This window comes from Oncorhynchus tshawytscha, linkage group LG19 (assembly GCF_018296145.1).
Source record: "Oncorhynchus tshawytscha isolate Ot180627B linkage group LG19, Otsh_v2.0, whole genome shotgun sequence".
In the NCBI taxonomy this organism is placed as follows: domain Eukaryota; kingdom Metazoa; phylum Chordata; class Actinopteri; order Salmoniformes; family Salmonidae; genus Oncorhynchus; species Oncorhynchus tshawytscha.
The window spans coordinates 38,380,077-38,405,162 of record NC_056447.1 but is presented as its reverse complement, the minus strand read 5'-3'; the positions used below and the strand labels follow the sequence as shown (position 1 = coordinate 38,405,162).

Below are 25,086 nucleotides of genomic sequence, written 5' to 3'. Positions count from 1 at the left end.
TACATTGTCACAAACCGCGCGTGCGCATAGAGGAACAAATTGTGTAGCAAATGGCTGTGGTTGTAAGTAGGCTATAGCCAAAGCGCTCTTGCATTTCTGTTGAAAATAGTCACAACAGCAAATTATTTTGGCGGACTGGTCATTTATTTTTATTCAAATAACAGGCCTCTTAAAGATGCCCTATCTAGAAATCGCTCCGCCATTTCCTGGTTGCTAAACTTATAATTGTTCTCCTAATTTCAGTGTATGTGACAAAACAAGCAAGTAACGTTATAGTGTAGAAAATGACTACTATCTAAAGCGCTATGAAACATCTTTACATCGCCCATGTCGTCAGGGACCTCAGCATTACCCTCCTGATGTCCATGGGTCTCCCGAGGAGACTGAACACCAGCAACATCCCCAAACAATCCCTCTCCACTAGTCCACAGAACTCCTCCAGCTTCTCCAGATGACTCATGTTCCAGAAAAGAGCATTGGTGGCCACCCTCTCCCTGATGCTCCTCCCCAGCCTCTCAGCCTTCAACCTGGTCTCTAAAAGCATGGGCCTTGCCTGGTCTGACAGCTGCCAGGTCTACACTGGGAACTGGACTAGGCAGCCCCCAGCACCATTCCCGTTCCCCAGGTGCTCTCATTTGTTGACTTCTGTAACCGTAAAAGCCTTGGGTTCATGCATGTTAACATCAAAAGCCTCGTCCCTAAGTTTGTTTCATTCACTGCTTTAGCACACTCCGCCAACCCTGTTGTCCTAGCCGTGTCTGAATCCTGGCTTAGGAAGGCCACCAAAAATCCTGATATTTCCATCCCCAACTACAACATTTTCCGACAAGATAGAAAGGCCAAAAGGGGAGAAGTTGCAATCTACTGCAGAGATAGCCTGCAGAGTTCTGACATACTATCCAGGTCTGTGCCCAAACAATTCGAGCTTCTACTTTTAAAAATCCACCTTTCCAGAAACAAGTCTTTCACCATTGCTGCTTGTTATAGTTTTTCTACGGCTGGCCATGCTTTCCACCTGGCTACCCCTACCCCGGCCAACAGCTCTACACCCCCAGCAGCATTTTGCCCAAGCCCACTCCGCTTCTCCTTCATCCAAATCCAGACAGCTGATGTTCTGAAAGAGCTCCAAAATCTGGATCCCTACAAATCAGCTGGGCTAGACAATCTGGACCCTCTCTTTCTAAAATGTTCAGCCGAAATATTTACAACCCCTATTACTAGCCTGTTCAATCTCGCTTTTGTATCGTCTGAGATCCCCAAAGATTGGAAAGCTGCCGCGGTCATCCCCCTCTTCAAAGGGGGAGACACTCTAGACCCAAACTGTTATAGACCTATATCCATCCTGCCCTGCCTTTCTAAAATCTTCGAAAGCCAAGGGAACAAACAGATCACCAACCTTTTCGAATCCCACCGTACCTTCTCCACTATACAATCTGGTCACAGGTGCACCTCAGCCACGCTCAAAGGTCCTAAACGAGATCATTACCGCTTTCGATAAAAGACAGTACTGGGTCTTCATTGACCTGGCCAATACTTTCGACTGTCAATCATCACATTCTTATCGGCAGACTCAACAGCCTTGGTTTCTCAAATGACTGCCTTGCCTGGTTCACCAACTACTACTCAGATAGAGTTCAGTGTGTCAAATCGGAGGGCCTGTTGTCCAGGCCTCTGGTAGTCTCTATGGGGGTGCCACAGGGTTCAATTCTCAGACTGACTATTTTCTCTGTATATAACAATGATGTCGATATTGCTGCCGGTGATTCTCTGATCCACCTCTATGCAGATGACACCATTCTGTATACAACTGGTCTTTCTTTGGACACTGTGCTAACAAACCTCCAAACGAGCTTCAATGCTATACAACACTCCTTCCGTGGCCTCAAACTGCTTTTAAGAGCATGTAAAACTAAATGCATGCTTTTCTTCCGATTGCTGCCAGCACCCACCCGCCCAACTAACATCACTACTCTGGACGGTTCTGACTTAGAATATGTGGACAACTACAAATACTTAGGTGTCTGGTTAGACTGTAAACTCTCCTTCCAGACTCACATTAAACATCTCCAATCCAAAATTAAATCAAGAATCGGCTTCCTATTTCGCAAACAAAGTCTCCTTCACTCATGCTGCCAAACTACCCTCGTAAAACTGACTATCCTACCAATCCTTGACTTCGGCGATGTCATTTACAAAATAGCCTCCAACACTCTACACAGCAAATTGGATATAGTCTATCACAGTGCCATCCGTTTTGTCACCAAAGCCCCATATACTACACACCACTGTGACCTGTATGCTCTCGTTGGCTGGCCATTGCTACATATTCGTTGCCAAACCCACTGGCTCCAGGTCATCTATAAGTCTTTGCAAGGTAAAGTCCCGCCTTAGCTCACTGGTCACCATAGCAACACCCACCAGTAGCACACCCTCCAACAGGTATATTTCACTGGTCATCCCCAAAGCCAACACTTCCTTTTGCCGCCTTTCCTTCCAGTTCTCTGCTGCCAATGACTGGAATGAATTGTAAAAATCTCTGAAGCTGGACTCATATCTCCCTCTCAAACTTTAAGCATCAGCTGTCAGAGCAGCTTACTGATCACTGAACCTGTACACAACCAATCTGTAAATAGCACACCCAACTACCTCATCCCCATATAATTTACATTCTTGCTATTTTGCACCCCAGTAGCTCTACTTGCACATCATCATCTGCACACCTATCACTCCAGTGTTAATGCTAAATTGTAATTATTTCACTTCTATGGCCTATTTATTACCCTAATCTTCTACATTTGCACACACTGTACATGGATTGTTCTATTGTGTTATTGACTGTACATTTGTTTGTCCCATGTGTAACTCTTTGTTGTTTATGTCTCACTGCTTTGCTTTTTCCTGGCCAGGTTGCAGTTGTAAATGAGAACTTGTTCTCAACTGGCCTACCTGGTTGAATAAAGGTGAAATTAAAATAAAATAAAAGGACCCCCCCCATCAGGCCCCAGAACCAGTTCACCCCCAGCAACAGGCTCTGCTGTTAAGGTCATCTTGCTGGTGACAATACAGTTGTAGAGACCCCGCTCTATGCAGGAAAAGATGAACTGGACCAGGAAGATGTCATTGGGGGTGCCCAGGCTGGGTTGTAGCTGGTTCTGGGGGTCCTGGAAATCCAGGGAGTTCCTCAACTGGCCGGCTACATAGAGAGATGCCCGGGACAAGACCTCAGACTTGATGTCCCTCTGCCTCAGGATCTCCTCAACCAGCTCCTGAGTTTCCCAGGCCCATGTTGGTAGCAATCATCAACCTATTCTACTGAAATTTCAAATTTAACCTAGAGCAAACATTTTAGTCTACAGTCGTGGCCAAAAGTTGAGAATGACACAAATATTAATTTCCACAAAGTTTGCTGCTTCAGTGTCTTTAGATATTTTTGTCAGATGTTACTATGGAATATTGAAGTATAATTGCAAGCATTTCACAAGTGTCAAAGTCTTTTATTGACAATTACATGAAGTTGATGCAAAGAGTCAATATTTGCAGTGTTGACCCTTCTTTTTCATGACCTCTGCAATCCGCCCTGGCATGCTGTCAATTAACTTCTGGGCCACATCCTGACTGATGGCAGCCCATTATTGCATAATCCATGCTTGGAGTTTGTCAGAATTTGTGGGTTTTCTTTTGTCCACCCGCCTCTTGAGGATTGACCACAAGTTCTCAATGGGATTAAAGTCTGGGGAGTTTCCTGGCCATGGACCCAAAATATCGATGTTTTGTTCCACAAGCCACTTAGTTATCACTTTTGCCTTATGACAAGGTGCTCCATCATGCTGGAAAAGGCATTGTGCATCACCAAACTGTTCCTGGATGGTTGGGAGAAGTTACTCTCGCAGGATGTGTTGGTCCCATTCTTTATTCATGGCTGTGTTCTTAGGCAAAATTGTGAGTTAGCCCCCTTGGCTGTGAAGCAACCCCACACATGAATGGTCTCAGGATGCTTTACTGTTGGCATGACACAGGACTGATGGTAGCGCTCGCCTTGTCTTCTCCGGACAAGCTTTTTTCCGGATGCCCCAAACAATCGGAAAGGGGATTCATCAGAGAAAATGACTTTTCCCCAGTCCTCAGCACTCCAATCCCTGTACCTTTTGCAGAATATCAGTCTGTACCTGATGTTTTTCCTGGAGAGAAGTGGCTTCTTTGCTGCCCTTCTTGACACCAGGCCATCCTCCAAAAGTCTTCACCTCACTGTGCATGCAGATGCACTCACTCATAATTTTGCACGCCCAATTTTTCAGTTTTTGATTTGTTAAAAAGGTTTGAAATATCCAATAAATGTCGTTCCACTTCATGATTGTGTCCCACTTGTTGTTGATTCTTCACAAAAAAATACAGTTTTATATCTTTATGTTTGAAGCCTGAAATGTGGCAAAAGGTCGCAAAGTTCAAGGGGGCCGAATACTTTCGCAAGGCACTGTATATCATGCTGGAAGATCAAGAGGATTTCCATGCAAAACACATTCTTCAGACTACATCAATAGCAGCCAGCTGTGAATGAGGTGGCTCAGTTATGGTTTCACATGAATAGCATACTTTACTTCTGCCTGAACAGAACTGGAGGAGCAATGCTCCTGCCCCTAATGTATTTTATTTTTAATGCACGTAAATGTGTTCATGTTCATCATGCAGCAAATAATAGCTTGTCAAACCTTTAATTTAAAGTGCACACAATGGGTAGGATACAGTGTACACATTGTTCAATTTGGGCAACTACTAACAAATATAAGGGTCTGTACGTGTTGACAAAAATATGGGTCTGTACGAACATGGATGGTATTGAATCTGCACTGCGGAGCAAAATTGACCCATACACTTTATGTTCTACATTTCCAAGCCTCCTACTTGAGCATTGAAAGACATCACTTGGTTTAAATTACTTTATTAACCCTAGAAATGGGTAAAACCTCAACCAGTACACAGTATACACTTTCTTCTCATGTGGTTAGGGCGTTCCATAATAGTATCTTTGCTTTTGAGACATTCTTGCATTGCTTCAGCTCTCTCAACATGCTACAACGCAGCCTGGGTGCCAGTCACTTTCTACTCTGTCAACTCCTTGTCACTCCAAACAATATGTTTGGCATGACAATTCCATTAGGAGTTGGCAAGAGAGCAGAAACAGACAGGCAGGCTAGCTACAATACTCTGAAAATAACTATGCTATTTGGCCATTTTTAAAAATAGTTCTCAGTACAATGATAAAACAAAGTCTGTCTTCTGTTGGCAGGTGTACAACATTTTGGCTACAAGAAAGGCTTCAATAACATGCAATGATGACACTTAACAGGAATCAAATGCATTGAACTGTGTATTGTACTAAAATGCATACAGTACGGTATTGGTGCCAATGCATGCAAAGAAACACCATTACTGGGAGTGTCTAGGATATGGCACGATATGATGAAAGTATAGTAATGATGCAGCTAATAGTCTGGTTTTCTGCATAAACCATATCAACTGTTTTGGGGCATACCACTTAACTTGGGCAAATCTGCACAGCATATACCGTTATTTTTCTGTTGACAGTAACTTCGTTCAAAAGCCAAATATATTCTTTAAAATGATATATTAGATTTTGCAATAGTCCTATAGTACATCTTACTGTAAAAAAAAGTGTATCAGATATTGATATTAATACTTAATTCCACAGAAAGATGGCCAGTATACAAACAAGGATTACAAATGTCTCCAGTATCCAGCTGGTAGGCAAACTATGGTGGCGTATTGCTTTGAAATACATCCTCTCCCAATAGGTCAGTTAAAATGGATTGGCACCTTACAAAAACAGAGGAGTGTGTCAGTTCACATGACATCACACATGGTCTTGTATTTCTTTAAAATCTAGATTTTCTTTATACCTCATCTAAAATAGTAAAAGGAGATCTGGTGCTTGCTCTGCGAGGGTTGTAGGGGTTACGGTGGAGTCTGGAGTGTGTGCTAGTGGAGGACCCGCGTTTGCTTTAGCCTGCCTGGAGTGCTAGATGGGCAGACTTTTCTATTCCCATTGTATTCCAACAGGCAAGATCAACCAGGCACAGCTGAAGTATTTGAAATGATTTCAAATAGTATTTGAATCCTGGTCTGCTAGTGGAGACTGTTTCGTTCACAACGGCACTAGGGAACAGGGTCACATGGCGACGGTCAGCGTCACATGTTGGAATCGTCATCTGTTATGCTGGGGTTGGGTGAGTTGGAGATCTCCTTGAAAAATTCATCGTCTTTCAGCATGCTCTGGAAACACAGGGACACAATGCATGAAATAAGAAATTAATACTGGAGAAGAAATAAGAACTTATTAGAGGTCGACCGATTAACCGGAATAGCCGATTGATTAGGGCCGATTTCAAGTTGTCATAACAATCAGATTTTAAAAAAATACCTTTATTTAACTAGGCAAGTCAGTTAAGAACACATTCTTATTTTCAATGACGGCCTAGGAACGGTGGGTTAACTGCCTTGTCTAGGGGTAGAACGCTAGATTTTCACCTTGTCAGCTCGGGGACCCAAACTTGCAACCTTACAGTTAACTAGTCCAACGCTCTAACCACCTGCCTCTCATTACACTCCACGAGGATCCTGCCTGTTATGCAAATGCAGTAGAAGCCAAGGTAAGTTGCTAGCTAGCATTAAACTTCTTATAAAAAACAATCAATCATAATCACTTGTTAACTACACACGGTTGATGATATTACTAGTTTATCTAGCGTGTCCTGCGTTGAATATAAACGATGCAACGCTGGGGGATGATTTAACAAAAGCGCATTTGCGAAAAAAGCACAATCGTTGGACGACTGTACCTAACCATAAACACCAATGCCTTTCTTAAAATCAATACACAGAAGTATATATTTTTAAACCTGCATATTTAGCTAAAAGAAATGCAGGTTAGCAGGCAATATTAACCAGGTGAAATTTTTGTCACTTTTCTTGCGTTCATTGCACGCATAGTCAGGGTATATGCAACAGTTTGGGCAGCCTGTCTCATTGCGAACTAATTTGCCAGAATTTTACGTAATTATGACATAACGTTGAAGGTTGTGCAATGTAACAAGAATATTTAGACTTCGGGATGCCACCCGTTAGATAAAATACCGAACGGTTCCGTATTTCACTGAAATAATAAACGTTTTGTTTTTGAAATTATAGTTTCCGGATTCGACCATATTAAATGACCAAAGCCTCATATTTCTGTGTGTTATGTTATAACTAAGTATATGATTTGATAGAGCATTCTGACTGAGCGATGGTAGGCAGCAGCAGGCTCGTAAGCATTCATTCAAACGGCACTTTCGTGCGTTTTGCTAGCAGCTCTTCGCAAGCACAGCGCTGTTTATGACTTCAAGCCTATCAGCCTAATGGCTAGTGTAACCAATGTGAAATGGCTAGCTAGTTAGCTGGGTGCGCACTAATAGCGTTTCAAACGTCACTCGCTCTGAGACTTGGACTAGTTATTCCCCTGCAAGGGCCGCGGCTTTTGTGGAGCGATGGGTAACGCTGCTTCGAGTGTGGCTGTTGTCAATGTGTTCCTGGTTCGAGGCCAGGTATGGGCGAGGAGAGGGATGGAAGCGATACTGTTACACTGACAATACTATAGTGCCTATAAGAAGGTATATGATATATATGTATATGATATACAAATGGTATAGAAAGAAATAGTTCTATAAATACTATATTAACTACAACGTAAAACCTCTTACCTTGGAATATTGAAGTCTCATGTTAAAAGTAACCACCAACTTTCATATTTTCTCATGTTCTGAGCAAGGAACTCAAACGTTAGCTTTTTTACATGGCACATATTGCACTTTTACTTCTCCAACACTTTGTTTTTGCATTATTTAAACCAAATTGAACTTGTTTCATTATTTATTTAAGGCTAAATTGATTTTTATTGATGTATTATACTAAGTTCAAATAAGTGTTCATTCAGTATTGTTGTAATTGTCATTATTACAAATAAATGAAAAAAAAAAAAAGAAAGAGGCCGATTAATAGGTATTGGCTCTTTTTGGCCCTCCAATAATCGGTATCGGCGTTGAAAAATCATAATCGGTCGACCTCTAGAACCTATATTTATGTCACAAATGCCTTATATATTCATACCGTGCCTTTAGAAAGTATTCATACGCCTAGACTTTTTCCACAATTTAAAATTGATTTAATAGATGCTTTTAGCTCACCTATTTACACACAATACTCAATAATGACAAAGTAAAAAAAAAAAAACATTTTTATGTTTGCAAATGTATTGAAAATGAAATATGCCTCGTCACAATTCTAGTTCCTTGGACTTCATGGTATAGTTTCTGCTCTGACAACTTTGGGACCTTTTCTAGAAAGTTGTTTCTAAATCATGTCCAAACAACTGAATTGGCCACAGGTGGACTCCAACCAAGTTCTCGTGACATCTCAACGATGATCAAAAGACAACGGATGCACAGAAGCTCAATTTGGAATGTCATAGCATAGGGGTGTGAATACTTATTTAAATGAGAAATCTTGATTTCATTTTCAATACATTTGCTAAAATAAAAACATGTTTTCACTTTGGCATTATGGGGTAGTGTGTAGATGAAAAAAACATTTTTTCACCAATTTTGAATTCAGGCTGTACATTTTTTTGTAATACATCAAGTGGTATGAATACTTCCTGAAGGCACCGTAGCGCTTATACCCTAAATATTGTTATCCACAAACCATTTCAATATAACACTTAAGCACAATTAAAACAGAAAAAAATAAAAGATTCCTTCTTACAGTCAAGTTTTGGATGCCCTCGGAGAAAGCTCCTATCTGCCTCACAGTTCCCTCTGAGTCCTCCATCTGCAATAACAGATATGGTTTGACACAACACCATTACTAAGAAGACCTGTCTGTGCAGCTGCTCTGAGTGAATATAGAAACTAGGCAGTGCTGCCATCTCCTGTTACGGCAGTGAACGACCAAAAAGGTCTGTATGTAATACAGGCAGACTGGAAACATCGAGTAGAGAACAATCTAAAAGGTGGAGGTTGAATCTTAGTATTGATGAGATGACTTACTAATTACTTGGAGAACTTATTAAGTGTGTACTGAGCACCATGCAACCTTTACAGAGAAATGCTTTGCCAAAATGCTTGGTCTGACAACGACCATAGGAGTTGGCAAGACAGCACAAACAGACTTAGGACCCGACTAAAAAGTTTACCTGCTCTAGCCGGTCAATGTCGTCCTCGTAGAGTTGAAGCTCATAGCCTTTCTGGAAGCTACGTCCCTTTGGCATCTCCACGTCCATGGGGCAGACATACTCCTCACTGTCATCCTGCCTCTTCTTCCTCAGGCTGCCGAAGCTCCCGAACGACATCTTCCTCGGCTGGTGGGAACACATTTCTCAAATGATTATAAATTGAGACCACAGCTCATAACCAAAACCAGTGTCAAACACATGAAAACAATCTTACCACACCCAAACACACATCTTCATTACTCCTTGCCAAAAACCATGGTTGCATCCAAAATGCGCCCTATTCCCTATATTGTGCATTACTTTTGACCCCTACCTTGACCTTGGCGGTGGCGGTGAGCAGGGTGTAGTCGGGATTCTCCAGACAATCCTGTTTGAGCCCCTGGGCCTCAGAGCCCACCAGCAGGTTGAAGTGGGTGGCCAGATGCCTCCGCAGCAGGGTCTTGTTGGGGGGAATGTTCAGCAGCAGGGCCATAGTCTCCACGTTGAACCGTGGCTCCAGTACCTGGGGGAAGAGGGAACATCATGAGATGTGCGCTAGGTTGAGACGCATCCCATTCTAAGATAAAACCCCATTGTCATTTCTATGTCGTCTCCAACTGGTTTTAGGCATTTAGTCATTTTTCAAAAACAACAAAAAACATTGGTCTTATTTTATTTACCAAGACCACTGTGGGCCACATTAAACCTGATCACAGGCTCTCTGATAATTCTCTCTCACCATGAGTCCCCCGTGAACGCCGCTGCCCCTCAGGTTGGGGGCATACTCCGCCAGGTCCACTGATCTCAGCCACTCCATCACTCTGTGATTAGTCCACTGGGAGATCTCTGCTGGCGTGATGTTGTTCTGACCAATCAGGAGACAGAGAGAGAAAATAATGTGTTTATCAACAGACCAAATGATTGTACGCCAATATTTGTTAAATACTTGTTTAGCTTGAAGAAGTACATAACAAAAGTGACTAGTGTTCATGTATTCCTGGAACCAGGGTTGTCTTCATTAGGGCACACACCAGAAAACTATTTAAAACATTTGCAACAGAAAGCAAAAATGTGCCCGTTTTCTTCTATTTGGGGGACTACTGAAAACAACCAGTGGACCTACCTCGTCAGAGGGCCGTCGGCGCAGGCAGTTGGGCTCGTAGTTGTTGAGGCGCAGCACCTGAATTGCTCTCTTGATGCTGAGGTGGTGGAGCACACTGCCCACCTTCAGAGATAGCAGGTCATCCTGACAGAGGACACAGGTGCAAGAATGTTAAAAAGAATGTCAGGTCAGATGGAAATAGTTAGCAGGAGGACTCCTACATTGAGTTAGGGAGGATTTTACCATTGCGCAAAGAAAAAACTATTTCCCAGCAGGTAAGGTCCAACAATCTGATGAGATTCTATTTGATTGTACTAATAGTAGTGTGGTATATGGCTAGTGTTTGTTTTTGCCGTCTTGTTTCAAGCCATTGTGTAGTCATTGCATCCACATACGGTGAGACTAGGCCTCCAGTGTTACTAATCACACTCTGTAGTCCATGCTGTACAGTCTGTTCAGCTTAATGTGAACTGGCAGTGTGATCATTAGGCCTAGAGCCATACAGTATCTCAATCAGTGGCTCTGAATCTGATCAGGCCTATCCATGCATGGCCTGAGGACAGGAGTGTCAGTGTGTGCGTGTCCATCTCTTCGACACTCACTACTGTCATGTAGTGTAGCATGCGGCCGTCCACCCTCCCCTCATCAAACTGGGTCTTATACTGAGGCAGGCCAATGTCATCCAGCCACCCTATGGGAGGAGATGAGAGGGGGGGGGGGGAGGAGATCTGTCAACCTGCCAGTCAATTTCCACATTAGAATAATCAAAACGTACATCTCGAGAGCACTTGAATCAAATTCAGGACTTATTAATTGGATTACAATTAATTTGAAACGCCCACCATATAATTGACAACATGAGATGTTAAGCATAGTAAAACCCCAGTATTAACCATGACTCCCATACTGGCATTCATTTACTCACTAGTCACCCAGTTGTAGTCCAGTTTGCCCTTGTTGTCATCCTCCTCAGAGCCCAGGGCCTGCAGGGCCAGTTGGAGCTTCTTCCTGTGCAGCGGGTGTTTAATGCCCAGCTCCTAAACAAACAAACACACACACACACACACACACACACACACACACACACACACACACACACACCCCCCAGGACAGAACAGGGGATTAGTTCCATCCACTTTCTCCGGTCATAGAGTATAGTATTTTTGGCCAGAGTATAAAGAGAGGCAGTGCCTAGGTTAACCATAAAGTGCTGAATGAATAATATTTTCATTTATGTGTAAAGTCACCCTTAGTGACCCATCCCGTACAGGATTATTTGAACCCATCCCGTACAGGATTATTTGAACCCATCCCGTACAGGATTATTTGAACCCATCCCGTACAGGATTATTTGAACCCATCCCGTACAGGATTATTTGAACCCATCCCGAACCCATCCCGTACAGGATTATTTGAACCCATCCCGTACAGGATTATTTGAACCCATCCCGTACAGGATTATTTGAACCCATCCCGTACAGGATTATTTGAACCCATCCCGTACAGGATTATTTGAACCCATCCCGTACAGGATTATTTGAACCCATCCCGTACAGGATTATTTGAACCCATCCCGTACAGGATTATTTGAACCCATCCCGTACAGGATTATTTGAACCCATCCCGTACAGGATTATTTGAACCCATCCCGGATTATTTGAACCCATCCCGTACAGGATTATTTGAACCCATCCCGTACAGGATTATTTGAACCCATCCCGTACAGGATTATTTGAACCCATCCCGTACAGGATTATTTGAACCCATCCCGTACAGGATTATTTGAACCCATCCCGTACAGGATTATTTGAACCCATCCCGTACAGGATTATTTGAACCCATCCCGTACAGGATTATTTGAACCCATCCTGTACAGGATTATTTGACACATATTTAAGGTCCTGAACATACAGTAGAATGAATACATCAATAAATGTTTTACACCTCGGTAGCGTCAACCACAACCCTAATGGGGCAAATTGCCTCATAGAAATATCAATACAAATGACATCTGGCTGTACTGCGGAGTCCAAGTGTTTTTATTCATACAGGTTAGTCTCATTGAGATCTCAATCTCTCCTGCTCAGTGCTCACCCTCTCTAGGTCCTGCTGTGAGCCCTGCAGCAGAGTCTGTCCAGAAGAGATCCACACGCGGGCCATGTTCAGGTAGAGCCCCAGTCCCTGCTCCTGCAGCCAGTCACACACCTGCTCCTTGGACCAGCGGGCAAACGGGGTGTCCAGGTCACTACGAGCGAAAGAATGAGGACATGCTGGCTTAACGTGGGCCACCAGTTCATAAAGGAAGACAGTGCCTTCTAACAATGACTTGACCGTGGTAGGACGCAAAACCGGACTAGTTTAGATTCAACTTCCTTTTCATCACATAGCCTGGTCCCAGATCTGGCTAGGCTCTCTATGCCTGTAGGAGTTGGCAAGAAATCACCAACAAATCTGGAACCAGGCTACATGATTGGATAAGAGTAGTGTAAGAGAAAGTCATTTCTAGCATTGTTTTTCCTCTGTGTATTTCAGCACACAGAAAGCTAAAGGAAAGCCAAGTGACGCACATTATGTTTCTCAGTGCTCAACGGGAGTGCACTGAGCACAAGAACTTGTTTCTCTTTAATTCAAGGTGAAATCACAGTGCACACTAACTTCTTGGGTAATCGCTGTAGGTCACGGGACCAGCCCAGTCTGGGACCTGCTGTGGCTCGGACTCCGCCTCTCTTGAACTCGACCGCCTCTGATAGGTTGTCATCCAGGTTGAACGTGGTGGACTGACTTCTCCTCAGCCTTAATTTGTTTTTACAAAAAATTCAAAAATTAATTTAAATTCAAGTCTGGTCATGGTTGAAAGTTAAGCACTTATGACTCCAAATGAATATACCATGGTTGCGGTGGGGTTAGCATAGCTAAAATAATTATTTTTTATTATAAAAAGAATACACAAAACATGTTTCTCTTCCTTATATTGCCAGCTTAGTTTTTTGATTAGTCAAGACTTAATTCAGAGTTTTAAATCAGATCAATATTAACCAGGGTTGTATTCATTAGAGCACACCGTAGCTAAATGTTTTGCAACAGAAAACCAAAAAAATAAGCATTTTGTATTGAACAAGTTCAAGTACTTCCTCCCCGTCAGTTTCCTTCTGTTTTGGTGCCTAATGAAAATGACCCAGGCACCCAAAACTCAATATTGATGTCTTACAGGACAGTGTCATCAAGAGTTCTATACCAAACAACTTGAACACTTACTTTCCAAAGAGCCCCTTGATTCCCTTGGACTTCTTCTTGCACTCAGGGGATGTAGTGGAGGTCACACTGGTCAGTGTGTTGGTGCTGTCGCTGTTGGCTGACCTCTGGGGTAGACCGGCCAGGTCCAGATGGTCAGTGCCCTCTTCTCGCTCTGTGTCAGCTGTAGAAACAGGACATCAGCAATGACAACAGGGCATCAGGACCGCCATGTCACCAGGGTGACTGTCATGGGGTGCATCCAAAATAGCATCCTTTTGGCTCTGGTCAAAAGTAGTGCAATATAAAATCAGGTGTAGGATCTTAAATCGATCTTCCTGTTGTTGTAGGAAATGTTCTGCACGGCAGGAAATGCAAACTTGTAGGTTTAAAAAGGATTCTAAATGTGTAATTTTCACTTTAAAATGTTAGACTTGATTTGCCCCAAATAAAAATGTATCGACCCCTACAAAAATATCCATTCATTATAATCCACATTTACTGTTGCTGCAGGATTACTTTCTTGCTGTGAAAAACCGGTCAAAGATTCCTCACCTGTAGGGAATAGGATGTCATTTCAGATGCAGCCATGCACAGATATCTGCATCTCAGGGCCAGAGGCTGTGGCCCAGAAACACCCTATAGCCAGCCACACAACTCCCAGACAGAGAAATCATAGGGATGGTATAACACTAATACCCAGGCAATGCTACTCACTTTTTATTATCTATGCAGTCACTTCACCCCCACCTACATGTACAAATGACCTCAACTAACCTGTACCCCCACACACTGACTCAGTACCGGTGCCCCTGTATATAGCCTCATTATTGTTGTTTCATTGTGTTACTTTAGTTTATTTGGTAAATATTTTCTTAACTATTTCTTGAACTGCACTGTTGGTTAAGGGCTTGTAAGTAAGCATTTCACAGTAAGGTCTACACTTGTTGTATTCAGCACGTGGCAAATAAAGTTTGATTTGAATCTGTTAATATCTGCATGCAATGGAGTGGAGACTCCTGAAGCACTAAAGAGTTATTTTATTTTAGTTGCAGTCAAAGACTAGTTGTCCACGGGTGTATAGGCAAAACATGCATACAATTCAAATGTCAATATTATACTTGAAGAGATATTGGAGGTATCCTAAATCTTGAACAGAGTGTTTATTTATTCAACCTTTATTTAACTAGGCAAGTCAGTTAAGAACAAATTCTTATTTTACAATGACGGCCACTCCCAGGTCAAACCCTCCCCTAACCCGGACAACGCTGGGTCAATTGTGCATCACAACCGATCAGGGCCGGTTGTGTATCACAACCGATCAGGGCCAGTTGTGATACAGCCCGGAATCGAACCAGGGTCTGTACTGACGCCTCTATCACGGAGATGGAGTGCCTTAGAGTGCCTCACTCGGGAGCTAAAGAGTGTAATTCATGCACACACACATATTCCTAAATGAGACTCACTAGGCCTCTGGTTACAGCATGCATGACCGCTTCACTGAACTCAACTTGTACATGGGAGAGTGAGGTGGTCTAAGTTAGGAAACCACAACATAATCAGTATCTAACTGTGTTTAGTGGGTTTAAGACAAAGGTTATTTGAATATTTGGAGTTGAATTTAGCTTTCAGGAATAGTGAACAGCATATCAACTGATAAGAGCCAAAACATCAGGAAGAACATAACATTCAAATAAAGAAATGTACTTCATGAAGACTATCAGGGAACATCACTGCAGATGACATCTGGTTATAAAACCGGGATATGGTTTGTTGCGAGGGGAGTTTGAACAGAAATAGAAATGAGCATATACAAGCAGTTTGCCGACACACAGAACAAAACATACAAAAAAAGGCTCTGATCTTTGATGTTATCCAGCCATGTTGCAAAGCTGTTTGCCTCTGAACAATTGCTGGTAACATGGGTGTGGTTGCATGTGAGGATGTCTACTGTAGCTACTGTAGAATTATATACCAAAATAGCAGCAACGATAATGCCTTGCCATGGGCTAATGGTTGCCGGAGAGTAAGTAACCTCTTTTCAAATGTTTAGAGTGGAAATTCAAACCTATGTGAGAACTCCCAAGTTATATCTACATGAGCATGCTTCATTAAGTCTTGAAATAACAAGGTCTCTATCAACACCAGCATGCTTAAAGAATATGTAGAAGTCACCTTCAACTCATATTCCATATAGAGCGGTCACCCAACAAAGAAAGAAATTGTACATTTTTTTAACTAAGTCTGGGGAGAATCATGATTTATGAAATTAAATGACAAAAGACAGTTCAGCTCACATAACGTTTGTGAGTTAAGTGAAAGTAGAAATTCAACAGTTGGTTGAGAGGGTTTGGGAAGGAAGGGGACAGAGGGAATGTTATGAGGTCAAGGGTCATATCCAGTATTGGTAATTCCCCCAGCGAGGCCATACTGCTGCACTGCCTTGCCCTGAGGACATGATGGCTCCATTATACTGTACCTAGCATAGGCGCACTCCGGCTACGATCTTCACAATGTGTTACAGAAAGCAGACACAACATGAGAGGAACAAGACAGAGGTCAAAGGTTACCGAAGGGAAAAAACAACAGGGAAGAGTCACAGTATAACGGTAGGAGGAGGAGATAGATAAGATACATATATAACACAACTACAAAGCGCACACACGGTAGGCTACATTTTCATAATTAGACTGGGAGAAGTTTCTGGGACTAGTCATTATGGTGTTCGTATGTATTTTAACTATGGGTGTGGTTTTGGAGAACATAAAAAAAAAAAAAAAAAATTAAAAAAAACATTAAAAGCTACATAGAAAAACCAAGCTCTTTGTTAAGAACCGCTCAGACTTCAGAATAAACCAAAAGGCTGTGCAGCGCTGTAATGGTAACATTCCCCAGCACGTCACATACGACACTGTTTCTACCATTTCTCTCACTTGCCTGTCTACCCCTCTAAGTTCCTTACTGTCTGAATTAAGTGGCAGAAACACCAAAAATATATATACACGAAAGTATGTGGACATCCCTTCAAAATAGTGGATTTGGCTACACCCATTGCTGACAGGTGTATCAAATCGAGCACAAAGCCATAAAATCTCCAGAGACAACCATTGGCAGTAGAATGGCCTTACTGAGGAGCTCAATGACTTTCAATGTGGCACCGTCATAAGATGTCACTTTTCCAACAAGTCAGTTCGTCAAATGTCTGCCCTGCTACAGCTGCCCCGGTCAACTGGAAGTGCTGTTATTGTGAAGTGAAAATGTCTAGGAGCAACAACGGCTCAGCCGGTAAGTGGTAGGCCACACAAGCTCACAGAACAGGACCCCTGAAGCGCGTAAAAAAAACGTCTGTCCTTGGTTGCAACAATCACTACCGAGTTCCAAACTGCCTCTGGAAGCAATGTCAGCACAATAACTGTTAGTCGGGAGCTTCATGAAATGGGTTTCCATGGCCAAGCAGCCGCACACAAGCCTAAGTTCACATGCGCAATGCCAAGCTTCGGCTGGGGTGGTGTAAAGCTCGCCGCCATTGGACTCAAGAGCAGTGGATAGATTTTCTCACGCTTCACCATCTGTCAGTCCGACGGACAAATCTGGACTTTGAGGATGCCAGGAGAACGCTACCTGCCCTAATGGATAGTGCCAACTGTAAAGTTTGGTGGAGGAGGAATAATGGTCTGGGGCTGTTTTTAATGGTTTTGGCTCCTTCGTTCCAGTGAAGGGTAATCTTAATGCTATAGCATACAATGACATTCTAGATGATTCTGTGCTTCCAACTTTGTGGTAACAGTTTGGGGAAGTTTTCCTGTTTCAGCATGACAATGCCCCCGTGCACAAAAAGGTCCATACAGAAATTGTTTGTCGAGATCGGTGTGGAATAACTTGACTGGCCTGCACAGAGCCCTGACCTCCACTCCATCGAACGCCGACTGAATTGGAACAAAGACTGAGCCAGGCCTACACGCCTAACATCAGTGCCCAACTTCACTAATGCTCTTGTGGCTGAATGGAAGCAAGTCCCCACAGCAATGTTCCAACATCTAGTGGAAAGCCCTATCAGAAGAGTGGAGGTTGTTATAGCAGCAAAGGGGGATCAACTCCATATTAATGCCCATGATTTTTGAATAAGATGTTCGAAGAGCAGATGTCCACATACTTTTGGTAATGAAGTAAAGTAATGAAGAATAAAAAAAAAAAAGACTACCATCTCACAAATCTAATCATACCTAACATGAATTGGTCAAAATGCACAAGATACCACATCATACAAGTGAAAAGAGCACAAAAGAAGCAGAGTTAGCAGGCAGAAACCAGTGAGTAGCAGTGTTATACAGTATCTGGGCCTAATTCATAAAGCATCTCAGAGTAGGAGTGCTAAACTAGGATCAGTTTGGCCTTTTAGATCTTAATGAATAAGATTATACGGGTGGGAAGGACCGGATCCTAGATCAGCACTCGTGGTCTGATCCGCTTTGCGAATATGGGATCTGTTACCACAAAGCTTCCACCTGAGACCCAGAGCTCATCCACCCACACCAGGACATCCATCTCTTACCCAGGTTAGGGGTGCTGGCTGTCCTCTTGCCTCCCTTGATCTTGAAGAAGCCCCGGCCAAAGGAGGAGCGAGCCTTCTTGTTACCGAAGCGGTCATCCTCCGTGGTCACGGGGTGAGACAAAGAGGGAGACTTGGGCGGGTGCTCGCTGATCTTACTGATCCCCTCCACAGCCTTATTCTGAACAGTAGCAGAAAAGAGCTGACAGATCAAATTTACATTTCAGTCATTTAGCAGACGTTCTTATCCAGAGCAACTTACAATCAGTGCATTCAACTAAGGAAACAAACACATGACAATCATTGCAAGTCAAATTATTCTTCAAAATAGCCGCTATCTGCCAAATCAGTGCACACAACGCCAGAACCATGTCACAAACACGCAGTAACATATAAAACAATCTATGGGAAATTGGATTTGAAAATACCATACAGTGCAGAGTTGGCTTAAAGTGTAAAGTCATACATTTCAATTGAATGTGATAAAAGGCAATCAAACGCATGCAACGAAACCAAGGTGACACACACGGATCGGAATAAAACATTTTTGTTTTGCTGTTCGAGAGTACTCAGATTTGATTTCAAGTACTCAAATTAATAAATGTTTATTTTTTTATTTTATTTGTAACACGCAATGGAATTTCTCTCTGCGCATTTATATATGTATTTGTATTTAACTAGGCAAGTCTGTTCAGAACAAATTCTTATTTTCAATGACGGCCTAGGAACAGTGGGTTAACTGCCTTATTCAGGGGCAAAAAACGACAGATGTTTACCTTGTCAGCTCGGGGATTTGATCCTGCAACCTTTCGGTAACTGGTCCAACGCTCTAACCACTAGGCTACCTGCCGCCCCAACAGATCGGAACAATGCCTAATTTATCAGAACCATTACAGATAACACATCCTAATTGCCCCATATACTGTATATTCAGTCAATAAAAAAAGTAAGTACCATTTAAGATTAATTTATTGAAACCGTAATATCAACTGGTTATATAACATTGTGGAACACAATCTTCCAAAAGGCAGTAGCCTCAGTAGCGGAGATGAGCAGAAATGGGTGGGATGGGCTGAGGGAAGCTGAGGGTTGGGAGAGGAGTTGCTGGGCGGGAGATTGAATGATGGTCAAAGATAAAAGTATACAAAATAAAAAGTCAAAATAAAACATTTAAAAAGTTTGAATGATCCTGAAAGGCAGTGTTTTTACAGCTAATGCCGATTTACCTGAGGCTGATGCCGTGCAGGTGTTTGTACACATGCATAAACACACATACTCATTCAAATACACACATAAATAGTGCCAGGCATGCACTCAAACATATACAGTTGGCCTTGCTGTTATGATTTTAGTTGTCCTTTGTTTATTTGCATTGTTTTCTGTCTTGTCTTTTTCTCTCTTTAGTTCATTTTCTTGGTTGTTGGTGCATTGGGGGTGGGGAATGGAATTATTTGTATTTTTTTTTCTTGGGGGTGACGACTGTGGGAGGGGTGGCTCTTGGGGAACTGTGGGGGAGGGGAAATATTGGCGGATTCGGGTCCCCGGTTTTGGCCTTGTGGAAGGTCTGTCGACGTGCCCTTGAGCAGGGCATTGACCCTGGATGCTTCTGTGTGTCACTCTGAATGGGAGTCTGTTGGATGACTGGTATGATGTAGTCGTTGAGCGGCCTCACTACAAGTACATTATATGTTTTGGATATTCAATAAAATAAAATGAAATAAATGAGGTAGTGGCGATAGCTTGTAGAAGCCTATGGCTGTACAATGGCATAGCCTTGTTTTGTTCATTTAGCAGACAAGACGCTCTTATTTCCAGTCAAGACACCCATTGTATGTTTGGGGAGTATGCATATGCTTAATGATTCTGATGAAAATACGCTCTGCTTGATCAACCTACCGGTAATGTTTTTGCATATTTTCCGTGTGGATCCTGTCCATGTTTAGGTGGGTTATAACCTAGGCCAGGGGTATTTAACATTATCCTACAAGGTCCAGAGCCTGCTGGTCTTCTGTTCTACCTGATAATTAATTGCAAGCACCTGGTGTCCCAGGTCTAAATCAGTCCCTGATTAGAGGGGAACAATAAAACAATGCAGTGAAAATGGCTTCGAGGTCCAGAATTGAGTTTGAGGGGCCTAGGCTAGCCAATTCTAAATATCACTAGCAGTTCGCAAAGTAGCTTAAGCAGAAAATAGACGGGACAAAATTATTCCATAACTGCAGCTCGTTTTGGAGCACTTATTTCCTACTTCAATCAACCAATCCATTTTGAATGTGTGATAAAACTGTCGTCATTTGGCAAGGAATGTAGCGTGTGTATCCCATCATTTAGATATATGTTTTTATAGGCATTTACACAGTGTCCAAAACATTAGCAACACCTGCTCTTTCCATGACACACTGACCAGGTGAAAGCTATGATCCCTTATTGGAGGTCAAATGTTAAATCCACTTCAATCAGTGTAGATGAAGGGGAGGAGACAGGTTAAAGAATGATTTTTAAGCCTTGAGACATGGATTGTGTACGTGTGCCATTCAGAGGGTGAATGGGCAAGACAAGATTGAAGTGACTTTGAATGGGGTAGTTGGTGCCAGGTGCACCGGTTTGATTGTGTCAAGAACTGCAACTGCTGGGTTTTTCATGCTCAACATTTTCCTATGTGTATCAAGAAGGACATCCAGCCAACTTGACCCAACTGTGGGAAGCATTGGCTAGGGTCAAAGAAAATTTTACTTGCCACAAAGCACATTCCACCAAATAGTTTTACAGTATTTGAAAAAAAATGTGAGCTCTCGTTAAAGATCAAGCTTTGTCGTCCATTCCAGTACCCATGTCCATCCCTACACACACACACTCATAAACATTAGCCTTACTGAGGATGCTAACCTTCAGGAGGCTTTCTAACAAGACGGAAGAGACAAAAAGGAAGAGAATATAAAGAATGATAAAGAGAGGATGAGCAAAAAAGTGTCTGACTGAAATTTGGATAGAAGACCACAGAGAAAAGACTCTCCTCTGTTGGCTTTTCGTCCATCACCAATGTAATCTGCCACAGATGAGATGGAGTGTTAGTGGTGAAATTCACTGAGGACTTTAGAATTCATCAGAAATCTCTGGGCCTCCCGGGTGGCGCAGTGCCACCAGAGACTCTGGGTTCGCGCCCAGGCACTGTCGTAAGGTCAGTGGGGCGAGCGCCGTCCGGTGGCATAGCGCTGTCCGGGTTAGGGAGGGATTGGCCGGTAGGGATATCCTTGTCTCATCGCCCACCAGCGTCTCCTGTGGCGGGCCGGGCGCAGTGCACGCTAACCAAGGTTGCCAGGTGCACGGTGTTTCCTCCGACACATTGGTGCAGCTGGCTTCCGGGTTGGATGCGCGCTGTGTTAAGAAGCAGTGCGGCTTGGTTGGGTTGTGTATCGGAGGACGCATGACTTTCAACCTTAGTCTCTCCCGAGCCCATATGGGAGTTGTAGCGATGAGACAAGATAGTAGCTACTAACAATTGGATACCACGAAATTGTGGAGAAAATAGGGGGGTAAAATGTAAAAATATATATATTTAAAAAAATAGAAATCTCTTTACCTTTTCGCTGTTGCTGACATACAAGTTGTCCTGACTCCCTGAATTGGGGCTATCCAGGGTCCTGAAATGACAAAGCTCATCACAGTGAACATTAACAACATCTGGCCAACATATGTACTGAACTGCTGACCTTTGGGAGGAAGGAATTGACAGAAGCTTGAAGCGTACATGACATGCAGCTTCACACCATAGATATACTCACTGTAGAGTATCACATGAAAGGGGGGCCTCCTGTGACTCATCCTGGCCCCCTGCCTCGCTGCAGGGGATAAACAGACAAGTGTTGGGATGCTAACCCGATGCGAACATGGACAAGCTGCGAGCAGTCTGCTTGCTGCACGCTATACTGTTTACTGGCTGTGGTCAAACCTGGGTGTGGAGGCTATAAATATTTGTCCAAGGAAGCCTTATTACTCATTCAAGCGGATTTATACACCCTTAGACACATTGGACCTTGTGGTATCGACATGTCATCAATTATGCCGCATTTATCATGCTAAGGGCGAGATGAAGCATGAAAGCTCGCCTAGATATTGACCTTTTCCAAGGCCAGTCTCATTTCAGGAAGTAGGTCTACACCATAGCAAAAACAAAAGTTGAATAAAGTAAGAATTGGGGAAATTCAGGTAGGTCCGTTCCTGTTTGGTTCCTAGCGAAAACACCCCAGCACTGGACAGACACACCATGTTGTTCTGGAAGAAATTTGGAAATGGTCCCACAGGTTTAAACAAAGCCTGTTGTTTCGAGGATTATAGAACATTATTATCTCTAGTTCAGCTCACCTCTCTGGTTGAGGTTGGTCCAGCTCTGGCCCCCTTTTTGGATCGCATGCTGACTGGACTGAAGGGCTGGGTGTGGGCGAAGACACTTCAGTAGCTCCATAGTGCATCTCCAGCTTCACAATGAAGCAGAGGACCAAACGGGAAAGAACATTTAGTAAAGTACAACCGCCAAAAATGCCAGAGTTTACCTTTCTTGTGTCAGTGTTGTCACAATTTAGTAGATTAAGGGTAACGAGCAGTAAAGATAGTGCTTGTCATAATTCAAAACAGACAACCATCAAGTGTCACTGCAAAGTGATATTGAATGTTATCAACCTAATTTGACGAAGTGACGGTGACTCAACACCTAGTTCAAAAATGTGTAACTAGCTGTTTTATTGGTTGGAGGACATCTGAAGGCTTTGAGGTTTTCTGAGGACATTCATAGAAATATCATCTGTTCGGTGATCAGAGGGCCTTGACCCGTTCTAGTCAATATATTTCTATGCATGAAGCTTAGTAGTTATGACATGTCATCTTGTACCTCATCTGGGCTTTTCCCTGCTACTTCCTCGTCTCCGGCTAGAGCGTGCCTCTCCGACTCCATGGCAACCAGGGTGGTTGTCGTTGACATCACGGAGAGGGAGCTGTCGCTGTTACTCTCGTCACTCTCGCCGTCTTGGAATATGAAAGTTATTTTTATCAGGCAGATATTTATGTAGCCCAGAGAGAGAGTTCAGAGTTGGCCATTCTATTGGAGCCCACTGCCAGATATTTGAGGCTTTGACGTTCAAATTTTTTAAATATTTACCCCAAGAAGATTTGTATCTGCTCTTACAAATCACTGCTAACATTAAACTGCATCCGACTGATCACTCACAAGGTCACTCAGCATTGTTTGTAGTGTTACTTTGATCTTGAACAAACTACCGTATGATAAGAGCCTTTCTGGCCTAGAAAAAGAACATGGTAAGAGCACATTGTTTTAGAGAGAGAACATGGTTTCTCAAACCTTTCTTCCCTTGCATTGAACTCCTGTCCTGGACCTTCTTGTAGCGCAGCAGCGACTGCCTCAACTCCTCAATTTTACGATCCTACAGGGGCAGAGGGGTCACAAAGATCAAACTTGACAAAACTAACCATCTAAGAATCATGATGGAGGGCGGTGGGGTTAACTGTAGTTTACTGTACCTTTTCCTCATTGGCTGCCATCAGTGATTCCACTGCTTTTTTCATTCTCTGCACTTCCACATCTGAAGGGTAAAGAAATAGATTTTTGCTAGAGAATATACAGCTGGATCAACTCCGGGTAAAGGTATGTCTGGGGTCCTCTGACTAACTCATCCATAGTGATCTATGGTACAACAGTACATTATTTAGAGAGCTATCAATATATATTAGTATCCAACAGCACTACCTAAACAGTCAGGGAGACCTCCTGGGGGACATTTTGACTCCCTATCCATGTAGTCTAACTACTTCCTAGCCTCACAGTGAAATAAGCACCACATCTTACAGTCGAGGGAACCTTGAGGTGAAGGATTTGGACTTAGTTTTACCCACCATGTCAATGCGCTTTTCTATAGCTGTCACAATAAAGACATGAAGATGATAAGGATGATGGACTGACGATGAGGGTTAGCAGACAGCACGCTGGGTGTTGATGGAGAGAGCAAGTGGTGAGAGGAGAGAAGAGTAAGGAAAGGGTGAGAAGGAGAGGTCTGTGGTTGAAGGAGATGTTGGTTGAAGGAGAAAGCAGGAAGATGGGAGAACAGACTGAACAGTGAGCGAGCGGGCGGGCATCTATACCATAACAGATGAGAGGAAGGGATGTTTTGACATGGAGACGGTCTATCATCGTATATATTTATAAATGCCTAGGGCAGTCTTAAAGGCACAATCCATAAATTAGATTTACATTGTAATCAATATGTTGTGTAGAGAGCTTTTGAAACCGTTGCAATATGCAATACAATACCAAAGAAGAGCAGGTGAATAAATTTGAACAACATATTTCTTGTTGTGTATAGGTTGTGTTTCACACGTTTACGTTTCAACTTCATCTAGTTGCCATGGAGAACAGAGAACTAACAGAATGCACCTTTAAGATATTTAAGTCAACTAACTTTATCATTCTTACAGTACAAAGACAAAAAACCTTTCTGCAATACAAACCACTGATATCTTTTCATTCACTTATTTGAGTTTTAAAATATCGGTGGCTGAACTGATAAAATGATTTCACAGAGTATATACACAGTATTAAGTAGCTTTCCAATGGGTTATGGACAAGCAAAGTTCAGATGGGCCATTCATGCCCATACATGCAAACAGGGGACAGATGAGCAAGAGCAAATAATAATAAATACAAGAATTGATAAAACGCATAACCTTACGTTTCTCTTTCAGCCTCAATTTAAGAGTTTCATCTGGGTGAGAGACTAAACAAGGACACAGAATTACTGGCTTCAGTTTCTGACGACTTCAGTTTCATCAAGACTGTATTCTTTTAAATCATGTTGATTGGTTACAAAGTATGACAAACTGCAATATCAGAGACATAATATATTATAAGCATAATAATAAGACAAATGCTCATAC

The 25,086-nt window shown here is 42.7% G+C and overlaps 1 protein-coding gene across 9 annotated transcripts in view; it reads right to left on the bottom strand.

The window, feature by feature from the left end:
- Positions 1-4,920: 4,920 nt before the first annotated feature.
- ppfibp1b (PPFIA binding protein 1b) overlaps positions 4,921-25,086 on the bottom strand; it is a 48,502-nt gene continuing 28,336 nt past the window's right edge. For 4 of the 9 annotated variants that reach the window (XM_024379789.2, XM_024379797.2, XM_024379790.1 and 1 more), the window contains 19 exons: positions 24,882-24,926; positions 23,677-23,738; positions 23,498-23,579; positions 23,030-23,163; positions 22,507-22,619; positions 21,927-21,983; positions 21,725-21,785; positions 18,148-18,346; positions 13,620-13,779; positions 13,020-13,157; positions 12,459-12,609; positions 11,290-11,401; positions 10,967-11,055; positions 10,386-10,508; positions 10,002-10,127; positions 9,597-9,785; positions 9,245-9,409; positions 8,815-8,880; positions 4,921-6,288 (listed from right to left, as the gene is read on the bottom strand). In XM_024379789.2, coding sequence (XP_024235557.1) covers positions 6,205-6,288; positions 8,815-8,880; positions 9,245-9,409; positions 9,597-9,785; positions 10,002-10,127; positions 10,386-10,508; positions 10,967-11,055; positions 11,290-11,401; positions 12,459-12,609; positions 13,020-13,157; positions 13,620-13,779; positions 18,148-18,346; positions 21,725-21,785; positions 21,927-21,983; positions 22,507-22,619; positions 23,030-23,163; positions 23,498-23,579; positions 23,677-23,738; positions 24,882-24,926 — 2,156 coding nt within the window. In that variant the 3' untranslated portion in view covers positions 4,921-6,204. The remainder of the gene's footprint in view (positions 6,289-8,814; positions 8,881-9,244; positions 9,410-9,596; positions 9,786-10,001; positions 10,128-10,385; positions 10,509-10,966; positions 11,056-11,289; positions 11,402-12,458; positions 12,610-13,019; positions 13,158-13,619; positions 13,780-18,147; positions 18,347-21,724; positions 21,786-21,926; positions 21,984-22,506; positions 22,620-23,029; positions 23,164-23,497; positions 23,580-23,676; positions 23,739-24,881; positions 24,927-25,086) is intronic. The other 5 variants (XM_024379793.2, XM_024379798.2, XM_024379792.2 and 2 more) reach the window with 4 other exon arrangements.